At 35.7% G+C, this 15,438-nt stretch overlaps 1 protein-coding gene across 24 annotated transcripts in view; it reads left to right on the top strand.

Annotated features, from left to right (window-relative positions):
• CLIP1 (CAP-Gly domain containing linker protein 1) overlaps positions 1-15,438 on the top strand; it is a 162,715-nt gene that overhangs the window by 81,787 nt on the left and 65,490 nt on the right. For 18 of the 24 annotated variants that reach the window (XM_001364467.4, XM_056821816.1, XM_056821823.1 and 15 more), the window contains 4 exons: positions 2,014-2,958; positions 5,466-5,582; positions 12,473-12,530; positions 14,032-14,115. In XM_001364467.4, the coding sequence (XP_001364504.2) occupies positions 2,014-2,958; positions 5,466-5,582; positions 12,473-12,530; positions 14,032-14,115 (1,204 nt within the window). The remainder of the gene's footprint in view (positions 1-2,013; positions 2,959-5,465; positions 5,583-12,472; positions 12,531-14,031; positions 14,116-15,438) is intronic. The other 6 variants (XM_056821831.1, XM_056821829.1, XM_056821818.1 and 3 more) reach the window with 1 other exon arrangement.

Here is a 15,438-nt window from a genome sequence, read left to right as displayed (position 1 = left end):
ACCCTAAATTTGCAAAAGCCTTCCTTATGGTATGAAATTACCCATTTAATGTAATATCACATACAATTAGAGGTTTTCCTCCTACTTCACAGGAGGAATTGTGATTTTTTAGGACTTTACCAATTCCATTTAAGATTCACCCAAAAAAAGGTATTCCCTCCCCGCTTTTACTTACTTAGATTATTATGTGCTTTATTTTATTTTTAAAATCCTTACCTTCTGACTAAGAATCAATATAATCATCTTTTACTGGGCAGATATGTATTATAAGGACTAGGCAATTGGAGTTGAGTGACTTGTCCAAGATCACATAGCTAGGAAGTGACTGAGGCCAAATTTGAACCTAGGTCCTCCTCTCATCTGTCTCTAGGCTTGTTTCTATCCACTGAGCCACCTTAGCTGCCCTGAATATTTTTTGTTTTAAGAGCTTCATTGTGACTGATTTAAATTAACCTCCCTGTTAGGTATATATTCTTAAAATTCTGTAGACTGTACTCTGTTGATTTCATCAATATTTTGTTACTGATTTTGCGGTATTTGTCTCCTGGCTTTATTTATGAGAATTCTGCAGGTCAGGTTTATTTCCTTAAACTTTATAAAGTATCAGTTACAGTACAACTCTGGAATAATCTACAAGTTTATCCTGTCTAGATTCACTTTTCCCTTTTTTTTTTCTGTGTACTTTGTGGTCATTTTAATAAGCTTTTTCTATTTGTTTACTACTCTAGTAAAAGGCATTGTGAAGAGAGAATGTTAAGTCAGGGAAAGTCACCATCCTTAAATTTGGAGATTATTGGTACATTTTTAATATCTTTTATAATAATAGTCAAACTATTCAATCAGTCAACAAGTATAAGCAATTATTATGGTGCCAGGCATTGTGCTAGGCACTTGGGCATACAAAGTACAAAGAATGAAACAACCCTTACTCCTCAAGGAGGGGGAGACAACAGATACCTACATAAATCTACACAGCATAATATAAAGTGAATCAAGACAAATATATATAAAATTGTTAAAATCAAAGTAGTTTTGTACAAAGGGACAAAGTAGTTTTTGACAAAGTAGTTGGGAGATCAGGAAAGGCTTCCTACAGAAGATGTTGCCTGCACTATCCCTTAGAACAGTGAGTGAGGCGAGAGTCAATGAAGTAAAGGTTAAGGAGGGAATTCTAGGCCTTCGGTGTGGCTAGTGCAGACGCCTGGGAGATCAATTTTTGTGTGTGAGGAAAAAAGGCAGCCAATTTCACTATATTTCACTATGCTTTTGATGCCAGAAGCTAGCTTTTGTCCCCAGGGATCCTAATTAGTCAGGTAATTAAAAGTAACTTTCTAAAAATTCTCAGAAACAAAATAAAATTCAAATCCATCTAGTTCAAGTCAATAGTGGACTTAGAAAATCTAAGAGAGGGGGCTCATTGGAGGACACTTCATTAGAACGATAGGTAAATAATGATTCTTATCATGTACTTGAGAAAAACTGATGGGTATAGTTGCATCCTAACTTAGATAACAGGAAATTAAACTACTTAGTTATTTTGCTTTAAACATTTATCACTTAAAGTTATTTAGAGTCTGTCTTACTGCTTCTTTTGACATCGATTAGGTACTGTCATCCTTTCTTGAATAAAGTATGGCAGGTTTTTGTAACAGAAGATAGAGAATTCTTTCTTTTAACTTGGAGAACAGGCTCTCATCCCCTTTATTTTTGGTAGAAATTGAGGGACATTGTTAATTGTTCATATTAGTTGAACTTGGAAAAGATAAACTGAGACTCCTTTAGTGTCCCAAAATAGTGATTTTTAGTAGATTTTCCTTATGCAATTGTTACTGAGATACCAAGAAAAAAGCAGCTGGAAATAATGTGTTAAGTACAAATATAAGTATTTTTACTGTTTTAATGGATGCTGAGATTTCTTGATGGTTTCTTTTTAAATAACTTCAGTATTAAAGAAAATCTCTGTATTTTGTTATTTAAGTGACATGTTTTTCTTTGGACTGCTATTATTAATAGGTGGCTACAGTTTCAGAAAAGTCTCGTATTATGGAACTAGAAAGAGACTTAACATTACGAATAGAGGAAGTAGCTGAGCTTCGAAAAAATTTGGAGTCCTGTAAGCCAGCTGGTGATGTGGACACTTCACTCTCTCTTTTGCAAGAGATAAGCTCTTTGCAGGAAAAATTGGAAGCCACGCATGTTGACCACCAACATGAAATAAATTCTCTTAAGGAATGTTTTGGAGCCACAGAAGAAAGTCATCAGAAGGAAGTGAAGGCACTTCATGCAGCATCTGAAAAGCTCACAAAGGAGAATGAGTCTTTGAAAAGCAAGCTTGATCATGCTAACAAAGAGAACTCTGAAGTGATAGCTCTGTGGAAGTCAAAACTAGAATCTGCCATTGCTTCACATCAGCAGGCAATGGAAGAGCTCAAAATCTCATTTAGCAAAAGTGTTGGGACTGAAACAGCAGAATTTGCTGAGCTAAAAACACAGATTGAAAAATTGAAACTAGACTATCAGGATGAAATAGAGAGTTTGAAAAGCAAACAAGACTCTGAAAGGTCGGCTCATGCTAAAGAAATGGAAATCCTGAAGGCTAAACTAATGAAAATCATTAAAGAGAAGGAGCAAGGTTTAGAAGGCCTCAAATTCCAGCTGGAAAAAGCAGAAGACCAGCATCTAGTGGAGATGGAAGACACGTTAAACAAATTGCAGGAAGCGGAATTAAAGGTAAAAGAGCTAAAGGTACTGCAAGCGAAATGCAATGAACAAACCAAGGTTATTGATAATTTTACATCGCAGCTCAAGGCTACTGAAGAAAAACTCTTGGACCTTGATGCACTTTGGAAAGCCAATTCCGAAGGTAAATTGGAAATGGAAAAACTTAGCCAGCAGCTTGAGGCAGCCGAGAAACAAATTAAAAACTTAGAGATGGAAAAAATTGCCACAAGTGGCAAGGTTTGTATCAACATCCTTCAGGTTTTGCTTTCTGTTTGTTGTTTTCATTTTACATTGTTATTACTTTTGAATTCAAGACATTCATATCCATTCCCTGTATAAACTCACTCATTGCTTGTAGCATTCCCAATGGAGTGAGGTATCTTTGTTTCATATGAGGAGATCTAAGAAAATTCTAAATCTGGAACATGGAACTTAATCTCTAATTTTGGGTGTTATGATTTTTGGGTTCTCAAAACATTAAAAAAAAAATTTTTTAACCCTTACCATTTTTCTTGGAATCAATACTGTGTATTGGTTGTGAGGCAGAAGAGCGGTAAGGGCTAGGCAATAGGGGTTAAGTGACTTGCCCAGGATCACACAGCTGGGAAATGTTTGAGGCCAGATTTGAACCTAGGACCTCCTGTCTCTAGGCCTGGCTCTCAATCCACTGAGCTACCCAGCTGCCCCTGCTCTCAAAACATTTTTGTTGCTGACAGGCCTTGTTGAAACAAGAATTGTTGAGCTTTTGTTTCAGTTTAACCTCCTCCATTTTGCTACATAACACTATCATCAGCTATTAAAGCAGAAAGCTTCCTGAGATACAGTAAGTAAGCAATGTTGAGTCAATGAGCAAATGGTTGATCAAGTTTAAATACTAATTACTGAAATACTAGTTCCAATTAGAAATCACTGGGTCTTATTTCTTCTTTTGGACATAAAAGTGTATTCATAGAAGTCGGACTTTTCCATTGCTGCCACTTACATGGTCCTTTTGGAAATGGTAAGAGTGACAGTTCTCTTGGAAGGCTAGAATGGGCCACTTAACAAAACAGAGCTGGGTTTTAAAGTTGTTTTTAAACCCTTCTCTTGGAATCTAAAACAGGAGAGTGGTGAGGACCAAGCAGTTGGGATTAAGTCCTGGGGTGACTTGCCCAGGTTCACATAGTTAACAAGAGTCTGATGGTAGATTTGAACCTAAGTCTTTTGAACTCCAGATTTGCTGCTCTGTCTTTTGCTGCCTAGCGGCCCTGGCCTAATTTAGATTTGAGGAAATAGGCTTAGAAAAGCTGAGTGATTTGACTGGTTTTAAGCTTTAGAAAGTGTCAGAGCCTGAGATTTAGACCTAGATTTTCTGATTCTAAGTCTAGCACTGATTTCATTCATTATACTATGCTACATCACTGAGAAAAATTAAAGGATATTGAGATTGCATTTTGAATCTTTTCCATTCCCTAGAAAATTAATGTTTGATAAAAATGTTTTGTGCAACTCAAATGCAAAGGAAACTGTAATTTTATTGAATGGGGCAAATCTTAGGCAGATACCAAACCATTTTTTTGTATATTCTGGGGAGTTATGGGAGGTTCACAAATTAGATGACTTGCCTAGGCTCATACCATTAATAACTGTACGAATGGAGCAGCTAGGTATAACAGTAGGTAGAGCAGCAGGCCAGGAGTCAGGAAGGACCTGGGTTTAAATGTGACCTAAGAATTTCCTAGCTCTGTGACTTTGAGTAAGTTACTTAACCCTGATTGCCTACCCTTGGATGCTCATCTGTCTTAGAACTGATTCTAAGACAAAAGGTTAGGGTTAAAAAAAATTGTTTTTAAATAACCTTAAGACACAAGTAACTCCATTACATAGCACTCTGCTATGCTTCATTCAAAAATCTCGATTATTCAGTGACAGTTTTATGTATGTAACATACCACTGTTTGTTCATTTAATTCTTCATTTTTGATTGGAGTAGATTGACTAAGTTCATCTAACTTGTGTTTAGTTCTGCCAAGACATGCTAACTTTTTATTTATCCACTACGTTCTGGCTCTTCTTGTAATAAAAATGCTCTTCATTTGTACGATATATTACTTTACAAAGCTGTTTCATATACATTCTTATTTGTGCTTGATAATTATCTTGAGGAAACTTGAGTCTCAGAAATATTATGTCCCATAGATACTAAATGGCAGAATTGGGACTAGAATCTGTTGTTTTGTAGAAACTACTTTCGTCGAAAATGATTAGAAGTTAGATGAGGAATTTTGGCAAATCTCCTCTTATGGTACAAAGATAAAACAAAAATGAGATAATTACATACAATCCATATGACTGATATTTTAAAGTTCATATTTAAGTAGAGTTTTCTGGCTCTGACCTAATGCTTTTAAAGTCCAGAAAACTAAAAACTGAATAAATATTGCTTCAGTATACAAAATGTCATGATTTCTAATATTCAGATATCAAAAAAAAAATCCTATAAAACTATATCAAGCCCTTCAATTAAGTATCTACTGATACTTAATTAAGGAATAGTTATTAGAAAATCTTAACTGATTCTGTGTAGAATTATGGTTTCATAATTGGCTTCTTATTACTAAAAATATTTTAACACATGCCTTTATTTCCTTCAGTTTTGTTCTGCCATGTTTACTTTCTCATAATTTTTTTTTAGTTTTTAATTTCCCCCCCTTCATTTTGTTCCCTTTTTTGTTTGCTTTTATTCCATGTAATGATCCATGTTAGGCTAGTCACATAACAAAAGAACTACAAGGGAAAGAGTTAAAGCTCATTAATCTTCAGAAAAATTTGAGTGAAGTGAGTCAAATGAAAGATGATTTGGAAAAAGAGCTTCAGATTTTGGTAAGTACCTTATTGGATGAGTCTGTTTCAGGACTTATTCTTTTCATTTTGGGATTTTATTTCCTTAAAATAAAAATGATTCGTTGTTTGGTTGCTTCTACTTGACAAACGTTGGTGCAAGATGAGTGTATAAGTTTTTGCTTATATAAAGAGATTTAGTTGAAAAAGGTAAAACCTAAACCAGTCTCCAAAGGTAGGTCTCATGCCTTTCCTTGGTTGTTCTTTTAAATAATTTTCTTCTTATTTCATAAAAGATTTAGGAGTCACTAAGTAAATAGAAACTGTCCATTTTGGAATTGCCCCTTCATTGTAAATATAACCCACTGCATATTCTCTGTCTCATTGGTCAAAGGGCCTGCTCTGGATAGCTTCTAAGATTTCCTGGGCCTAGAGCACTTAGTGGAAGCTCCATCAATTTATCGTATCTCATCAGTTCCACCCTTTTGCTTTTATTCCTTTTCAAATCAAATCAGTAAACATTTTAAAATAACTGCTGTATGTATGATATTATAGTACTAGAATTTTTTTTTTAAGGACATGTCACAGTATCTATCTGTACCTATAATTTCTTTGGTATAGGGAACTCCCAGTATAGAAATTCCTGCTACTGATGCAGATTGCTAACACTGATGTAGTTTAAAGTCTTAGAGAATTACCTGGGACCTTGAGAGTTTTCATGACTTACCCGTGGTCCCATAATTAGTATGTTTCAGATGAAGGCCTTGAATCCAGATCTTTCTGTCTCCCAAAGTTGGACCTCTAGAATGTTATTTAATATATCATACTACATATCTTTAAAAGTATATTAGGGGGCAGCTGGGTGGCTCAGTGGATTGAGAGCCAGGCCTAGAGATGGGAGGTCCTAGTTTCAAATCTGGACTCAGATACTTTCTAGCTGTGTGACAACCCTGGGCAAGTCACTTACCTCCATTGCCTAGCCCTGACCACTCTTTTGCTTTGGAACCAATACAAAGAATTGATTCTAAGACAGAAGATAAGGGTTTAAAAAACAAAGTATTTTAGAATATTGTAGAATTCAGTGTTATGTGACTGCCAAATCTAATGGACTTGTCTCAGTCCTCAGACATCTTGAACGCTTTGCTACATTTGGAACAGTGTTGACTACCTTCTTCCTCTGGAACCTCCTTCCTCTCCTTCCCCCCCACTACTCTTTAATGCTTCTCCTTTGTTAATTCATCATGCCTCCTAGTTGTAGGCATTCTTCAAGGCTCTGTCCTTTCTCCCCTGTCCCCCTTTTATAGGATAGATGAACTGGACTTTTCCTTCAGAAGTTCTGTGCTGTTCATCTGTTCCAATAAATACAATTATCATCGCTAAACAGATAATTCCCCTGTCTATATATTGAATCCTAATCTCTTCCCTGAGCTCCAGTAACATAGCACCTCCTATTGGGCATTTTAAACTGTATGGCATAGAAACATCCCAAATTCAACATAACTAAAATACAAATCATTATTTTCTCCACATACTCATCCATCTTCCAAACTTTATTATATTAGTCTAAGACATTGTCATTCTTCCCAGGTTCTGCAACCTTGGTGTTATCTTTGATTCCTCATGCTCCCTCATACCCCATATCCAATCAGTTTTTTTTTATTTTTTTATTTTATTTTATCTAATCACTTTCAAATCTTGCTGTCTCTACCCTCTAAAGCTGATTCTTCTCAATTTATACAACTACCACATTAGTTCAAGACCTTAGTTCATCTTTTCTCTAAATTATTGCAGTGTCTTTTAATTGTTCTCTTTGCCTTCTCCAGTTGTCCTTCACCTGGTTACCATAGTTGTAGCACTGTCCACACTATTCCCTGTTGCCTCTCTTTGGCTTTTAAAGCTTTTTACATTCTGACCCCATCCTGTCTTTTCAGCCTCATGAGTTATTTCTCCCCTATCCCCTTTTTATAGGATAGCTGAACTGGACTTTTCTCTTTCTTCTTTACATATGATATTGTCTTATCCATTCCCTGACACTGGCTGTTACACCCTTGCCTGGAGTGTACTGCCTCCTCACCTCCACTTGGAATCCCTCTCTTCCTTCAAGATGCAGCATAAATACTGCTTTCTCCATAAAATCTTTCCTAAGTCTCCCTCCCCATGTGCTGGTATTCTCCCTCCCTAATTACTTTGGGTTTCACTTTTTATTTTTTCTGCCAGTATTTTATGTGTGTACCCATACACATTCATATCCTCATATGTGTTGTTTCCCCTTAGGAGAGTATGGGATTGTTTTTTATTTTTTTGTCTTTGTATTCCTTCCTTAGAGAGAGAGAGAGAGAGAGAGAGAGAGAGAGAGAGAGAGAGAGAGAGAGAGAGAGAGAGAGACACAGAGAGAGAGAGAGAGACACAGAGAGAGGGAGAGAGAGAGAGAGACACAGAGAGAGGGAGAGAGAGAGAGAAACTAAATATACAAACAATTGCTTTTCCCCCAACATTAAACTGATCCATTCATTTTATTATTTGTAAGACAAATATTTATGTTTTGCAATTATAACACACATTGCACATTGTCCAGTTCCTGTGTTGAAGGTATTATGCCTTAGTTCTCTGGAAATGCCAGTGATAGAGAATTTGCTGTTTTTAATTTTTATTTTTCACTAAAACTTATGAGATGATGTTTATAACATTTTCCATTTTATTTTAGACTTTTAGTTATCTGAAAAACTTGGTGTAGTCTTTGTCCCCAAATGAACTCAAGGGAAGTGACTCCTTAAATCAGGGCAAATTTTCTTTGTTCCAAATGCATTTAATATGATTATCTTAATTTTTCCTGCAAACAATATGTTTCTCCTCCTCTATCTCTGGAATGCCTAACCTTATCCTACTCTATCAAAATTTAACCTATCACTTAGGGCCAGATCACATCAGAGCTCCTTGAAGCTGTGCCAAAACACACGGATCCTTTTCTTACATGAACTCTTAGGATTGTTAGAGTTGGCACCGTTCTATTAATTAATTTCTTGTATAGCAACATTCTACTGTTGTTGAATGTCTTTACCAATAGATATAGATATACTAATAGAATAGATATATGCTCGGATTTAGGAATTTTCTTTTTCCCAATCCCTATCATAGCTCTGAGCATACAGCAGACCTGAAGGAGAAGCTGAATAAATAGTTGAGTTGACAGGGAAAGACATTAAACAGTTAAGCGGTATAGTCTATAGAGCTTATATACCAGCATAAGCCCATTCTGTGAGGGGAGAACAATTAGCATTCATATTCCAAGTTGAGACCTTGTTGAGCATCAAAACTTACAGAAATGAGCTCTCTACCTGTTAGGCCTATTTCAGGGAACAGAAAAATCCCAAACTACAGGGGGAAACTTGGGCAGACAGTGTTTCTTCCCTCTCTGGCAGCTCCCCCTGCTCAAATTTCTTCTTTGGCAGTCATTCTCATTATGTGCACATATCTTATTTAACCCTTTCTATCTCTCTTTTGTCCCATTCCTTTTTTTGTTATCTTGGGAATTTGTTTTCTTCTTTCTCACTTTCTCTATTCATTTTATTTGTGAGGCAGAAGCTGATACTGATCAAGAGCGATTATAATTAAAATAAACCTAATAATACATACTTGCATTGTGGAAAACTATAAGTTTTAAAATGATGCTTGACTTAATAACACCACTATCCTCAGGCTCTAAAGCCTTTGGAATTGCCTAGCAGTCCCCTCTTAGGATCTCTACATATTCTTTGTTCAGTTCCTTCCACATTAGCATTTAAAGATAAATAAAAAATGTTTGAGTGTAATTAAAATAAATTTAAGAATGTATGTGTATAATGATTGTGAATGTATAGGGTTTTAAAATTTAATTACTGGTATTATTATAGTGTTTTTCCCTACCTTTTTTTATCATAGATGTGCAGTTACATTTATTTTATGGGTATTTTATTGGGCTAATCTGGAAACTAACATTTATAGAATTGTTATAAGGATATGTGTTCATGTTTAGAATAATGGACTTAAGAAAACAGACTTTTAAAACACTTATGTTAGGGACTGAAAAGAAAATGTTCTCTATTTTGAGCAGTGACCTCCTAGAACTAGGACAAGAGGTTCAACTATTGGCTTTGGTGGGCTTTCAGTTTTTATCTTCTCCTTTTTTATGACCCTGACTGAAAAAAGTTAGATAAAAATTAGGAAAAAGTTAAAAGGAAGATTTTAAACTATCTATAAACACATTTCAGTAGTGCAGCAATTTTGCTTTTGACTATTGGCCAGTTATTTCATTCAGAAAAAATGAGACATTGAGGTTCATTTTTAAGACTGATAAAATCCTTCCTTCCTTCCTTCCTTCCTTCCTTCCTTCCTTCCTTCCTTCCTTCCTTCCTTCCTTCCTTCCTTCCTTCCTTCCTTCCTTCCTTCCTTCCTTCCTTCCTTCCTTCCTTCCTTCCTTCCTTCCTTCCTCCCTCCCTCCCTCCCTCCCTCCCTCCCTCCCTCCCTCCCTCCCTCCCTCCCTCCCTTTCGTCCCTCCCTCCCTTCCGTCCCTTCCTTTTTTCCATTCCTCCCTCTCTCCCTTCCTTTCCCCCCCCCCCCTTTCCCTTCCTCTCCCTCTCTCCCTTCCTACCTACGGGATGTACTTTTTGGGGTTTTTTTCTTCCTTTATTTTTTATTTTTTAAAAACATTTTCCCATGTTTACATGACTTATTTTCTTTCCCTCCCTCCTCCCAGAGCTAACAAGCAATTCTATTGGTTTTACAAATGTTATCACTTGATACCTATTTCCATATTCTTCATCTTTACATTACAGCAATCTTTAAAAACCAAAACCCCAAATAATATACCCATATAAGCAAGTCATACATTTTTCTTCTGTTTCTATTCCCACAGTTCTTTCTCTAAATGTGGATAGCATTCTTTCTCATAAGTCTTTCAGCATTGTCCTAGATCACTGCATTGCTATTAGTAGTAAAGTCCATTACACTGGATTGTTCCACAATGTTTCACTTTCTGTGTATAATGTTCTCTTGATTCTGCTCATTTCTCTCTAGATTAGTTCATGGAGGTTCTTCCAGTTCATGTAGAAACTCTTCAGTTCATCATTTCTTACAGCACAATAGTATTCCATCACCAACAGATAACACAATTTGTTCAGCCATTCCCCAATCGAGGGACACCCCCTCATTTTCCAATTTTTTCCACCACAAAAAGTGCAGCTATAAATATTTTTGTACAACCATTTTTAATTATTTCTTTGGGGTACAGATCTAGTAATGATATTGCTGAATCAAAGGACATGCATTCTTTAAAGCCCTTTGGGCATAATTCCAAATTGTCTTCCAGAATGGTTGGATCATTTCACAACTCCAACAGCAATGCGTTAGGGTCCCAACTTTGCCACATCCCCTCCAACATTTATTATTTTCCTTTACTGTCATTTTGACCAATCTGCTAGGTGTACGATGGTACCTCAGAGTTGTTTTGATTTTCATTTCTCTAATCAGGAGGCATTTAAAACAGTTTTTCATGTGCCTATTAATAGTTTTGATTTCTTCATGTGAAAACTGCCTGTCCCTTGATCATTTGTCAATTGGGGAATGGCTTGATTTCTTGTATGTTTGATTTAGTTCCTTATCAATTTGAGAAATCAGAACTTTGTCAGAGATTTTAATTTAATTTTTTCTCCAGTTTGTTGCTTCCCATCTAATTTTGGTTATATTGGTTTTGTTTGTACAAAGATGTTTTAATTTAAAATACTCATTTATTCTTTTTATATTTTGTAATGTTCTCTATCTCTTGCTTGGTCTTAAATTCTTTCCTTTCCCATAGATCTGACAGGTATGCTATTTTATGTTTACCTAATTTACTTATAATTTCTCCCTTTATATTTAAGTCATTTATCCATTTTGAATTTATCTTGATATAAGTGTGAGATGTTTGTCTAAGCCTAATTTTTCCCATACTGTTTTCCAATTTTCCCAGCAGTTTTTGGCAAATAGTGGATTCTTATCCCCAAAGCTGGGGTCTTTGGGTTTATTGAACACTAGCTTGCTGAGGTCATTTACCTCACGTTTATTCCATTGATCTATCCTTCTGTCTCTTAACCAATGCCATATTGTTTTGATGATATGTTTTTAGTACAGTTTAAGATTTGGTACTGCTAGGCCTCCATTCTTCACATGTTTTTTTCATTAGTTCCCTTGGTATTCTTGATCTTTTGTTCTTTCAGATGAATTTTGTTATAACTTTTTCTAATTCTACAAAAAAGTTTTTTTGGTAGTTTGATAGGTATGGCATTGAATAAGTAAATTTAGATAGGATTGTAATTTTTATTATATTAGTTCATCCTACCTATGAGCAATTAACGTCTTTCCAATTGTTTAGATTTAGAAGAACCTTTATTTTAGAAAAGAATGATGGCCACCAAGCCTGACTTTAGGAAATACTGTATGTAAAAACATCACAAAGTATTTATTAGCTTTAACACAGGCTCTCTGTCCCCAGTATCTCCCTGATCTGATAAGACCTACTATATAAGAAGGGGTATAATAAAATAAAAAATCTTTCTCCTAGTCCCCTCATGTAGGGCCATTCCCATTTATTAGTTCATTTGTGGTCCCATAAAGGAAGTGGGCTAATCAGGTAGTAAGAATAGCCCCCAATCAAGTCAACAAGCCTTACCTATTCTGTGCCAGACTCTGTTAAGTGCTCTGTTGTCTACAGCTTAAAAGAGCTAGTCATTCTTAATGATAGTAGTAGATTTCTCATACATTCAACTAGTTTTTCAACTAGGAATGAATATTGTAAAATTTGCAACTAAAATGTGACTTTAATGAGATGATGATATTGGAGGGAGAGATTGGGTTTGCTTATTTTAAGTCTGCTCTTTTTTCTAAATAATTAATTCTTCGTTTTTTTTTACTTTTTTAAGAAAAAAAAGTTTACAGATGCTTCGGAGGAGTCAGTGTCTATTCAACAAAAAATGCAAGGTATGTTTTTCTACTATATGAATACAATAGCCTCAGAGAAAATAGAAATACTACAAACCTGGACTGATGTCTAAATCTTAGTTATTGAGATTTCAGGAAATGAAAAGGCATATATATATAATCATAACCCCTCTGTCCACAAAAACACACTCCTTCTGATTTTCTGTTTCCTGAAATACGATGAGATGTTTATTCCTTTGGCTTTGGGCAGTATATTGTACTAGTCAGGAGTACCAAATTCTTTTCCTTCAGTCAACTATTTATCTGACAATAGGGTCTTTCTGTCTTTGTGCCTCAGTTGCTATATCTTTAAAATTAGATGTACAGATTAGATGATCTCTAAGGTCTCTTCTGACTCTAACATTTCTGTGATTCTTTACTAAAATGCAAATACCTTTGGGCAAAAATTAGACCTTAATTAAGCATTATTAGTAATTTTTAGGCTAAAGAAGTTCTAAATCCTTCCCTAAGAGAATTTTTTGATGGAGGGAAAGTAGTTTCTGCTACGTGAGTTTAGATCTCAAGTTTCATGACAAGGAAGAAGAAGGGCTCAAGAGAGGATGATAGTCAGGTGGGCTTTTCATTTTATAGACAGCTAGCACTTATTAATATTATTTATGTGCCAGGCACTGTTCTTTATTAGCACTGGGGGTACAAAGCAAGATAAAAAACAATATGAGCCTGCCCTAGAGGAGCTTACATTCTAAAAAGGGAGATAGCTTGCCAATGACTAGGTACAAAGTATAGACAAAAGAAACTGGGGATAGTCTCATAGGGGAAGTCATTATGATTAAGTAGGACCAGGAAAAACTTCTTACAAATGAAGGTACTTTAGACATGACTTGAAGGAAGCTAAGGAAATTAGGAGGTAATGAGGAGTAATCAGAGCATTTCAGTACTGTGCCTGCGACTACAGGTAGCAATTGGCAAATTACCAAGAAGTCAGTGTTACAGGTCAAATAGTACATAGTTAGGAGTACAGTATAAGAAGACAAAAAAGGCAGAAGTGCATTAGGTTAGAAAGGTTTTAAATGCCAAACAGAGCATTTTATATTTGATTCTAAAGGCCAAAATTTTGTTCTTGGCTGGTTTGCTTATTTTGCCTGTTTTGTACATTTGTTCTCTTGTGATTTCATTTCCAAATCTTGATGCCAAAAGAAAAGGGGAGAAGGGGAGTTGACTCACTGGATATAGAGCCAGACTTGGAGATGGGAGGTCTTGGATTCAAATTAGATCTCAAGACAGTTCCTAACTATATGACCCTAGGCAAGTCACTTAACCCCCTTGCATAGCCCTTACTGCTTTTCTGCTTTGGAACTGATACTTAGTATTGATTCTATAATAGAAGGTAAGGGTTGTTATTATTATTATTATTTTAATCTTGATTCTAGGGGTTTTTTTTAGGATCCCCTGTTACTCTAAGTATCATAGGCATCTTATCTGAGTGACATTTATAAGACAGCTGATCCATAAACCTGAAGTAAATCTTTTTCCTAAATAGAAACACTAAATAAACTACACCATAAAGAAGAACAGTTTAGTGCTCTGTCCTCTGATCTGAAGAAGTTGAAATATAATTTGTCAGGTAAGAAAATATTATTACTTGCCATTTTAGACTGAACAGGATAGAGTATCAAACATTGGATTTTGTTGCACTGTCTATTACAAACCTCACTTACTACTTAGTCTTTCCAATGGCAGCTGATGGCACCAAAGTACACAAAGCACTAGGTCTTGACTCAGGAATACCCGAGTTCAAATTCTACCTCAAACAAGTTGGGTGACCCTGGGCAAATCATCTAACCTCTGTTTGCTTCGGTTCCCTCAACTATAAAATAGAAATCATAAAAGGACCTACAGCTCTTTGCGTTTGTTAGAGAACAAATAAGATGGTATTTGTAAGAGTGCTTAGCATAGAGTCTTGCACACAGTTCTTAATAAATGCTTGTTTCCTTCCTTGATGGTAGAGAAGAATTTGTGTGTACATATATGTAAATATCTTTATATTTTGATCCCCCATTATGTTATGTAGGTAACAATAGTTGTCGATGGCATGCAAATACTGTCAGACTTCATGTAGTGTTCTAATGATAGACTGTGTCTGTCTTCTGAGGACTAATCCTGTTTACATTCTGAGGAGCTTAAGAACAGATTGGCTCCACTGCATGAATTTTTTTTCCATAGTATCTCTCAAAGATAATTTACCAAGTTAGAGGGAGGATCAAGTTAACTCAATAATCATTTGGCACCTGGTAAGTACAAGGCAGTATATTATTATTTGTGTATAAAAAGAAAAAAAATTACTATCTCTCTGCAAGGAATTATATTTTATTGGGAAATAGAATATATACACATATACAGAATAGTCCAAAGCAATTTGAAGAGAGAAAGAGTGCTAACAGTTTGACAGGAGAAAAGGTATGGATCTCAGCAAATTGCTCAGAAAGGAGATTACATTTGTGTTGTGCTTTGAAGCAAGGTGTAGACTTAAGAAGGCATGCATTGACCCTTTGTCCTGAGGTATTGAGATAGGAAGTGAAATGTCATATGAGGGAGCAGCTAGCAGGCCAGTGTAATTGGTATAGGGAGTGGATGAAAGGGAATAATAAGAAGACTGGAGGGACTAATGGAGAAAAGCTTTCAGTGCCAGGATAAGGATTTTGTAGTTTTTTTTTCTATAGCAAATAAGGAGTTATAGAAGATTTTTTTGTTTAGGAATGTTCCCTGGTTTGGTCTGTGTGTTCAGAATGTTAGTATTTCAGATGAATTGGAGAGGGGAATCTAGTAAAAGTGGGGTGAGCAGTCAGGTGTCTCTGGCAGCCATCTAGGTAAGAGTGCATACAAACACTGAACTTTTTAAAGGAATGTGGAGGAGCGAAAAGGGTACAATTATGAGAAGGATTTTTTA

Source organism: Monodelphis domestica, chromosome 3 (genome assembly GCF_027887165.1).
Source record: "Monodelphis domestica isolate mMonDom1 chromosome 3, mMonDom1.pri, whole genome shotgun sequence".
NCBI classification, from domain to species: Eukaryota; Metazoa; Chordata; class Mammalia; order Didelphimorphia; family Didelphidae; genus Monodelphis; species Monodelphis domestica.
Note: the sequence above shows the minus strand (reverse complement) of the source record. Positions and strands in the feature narration are given on the sequence as shown.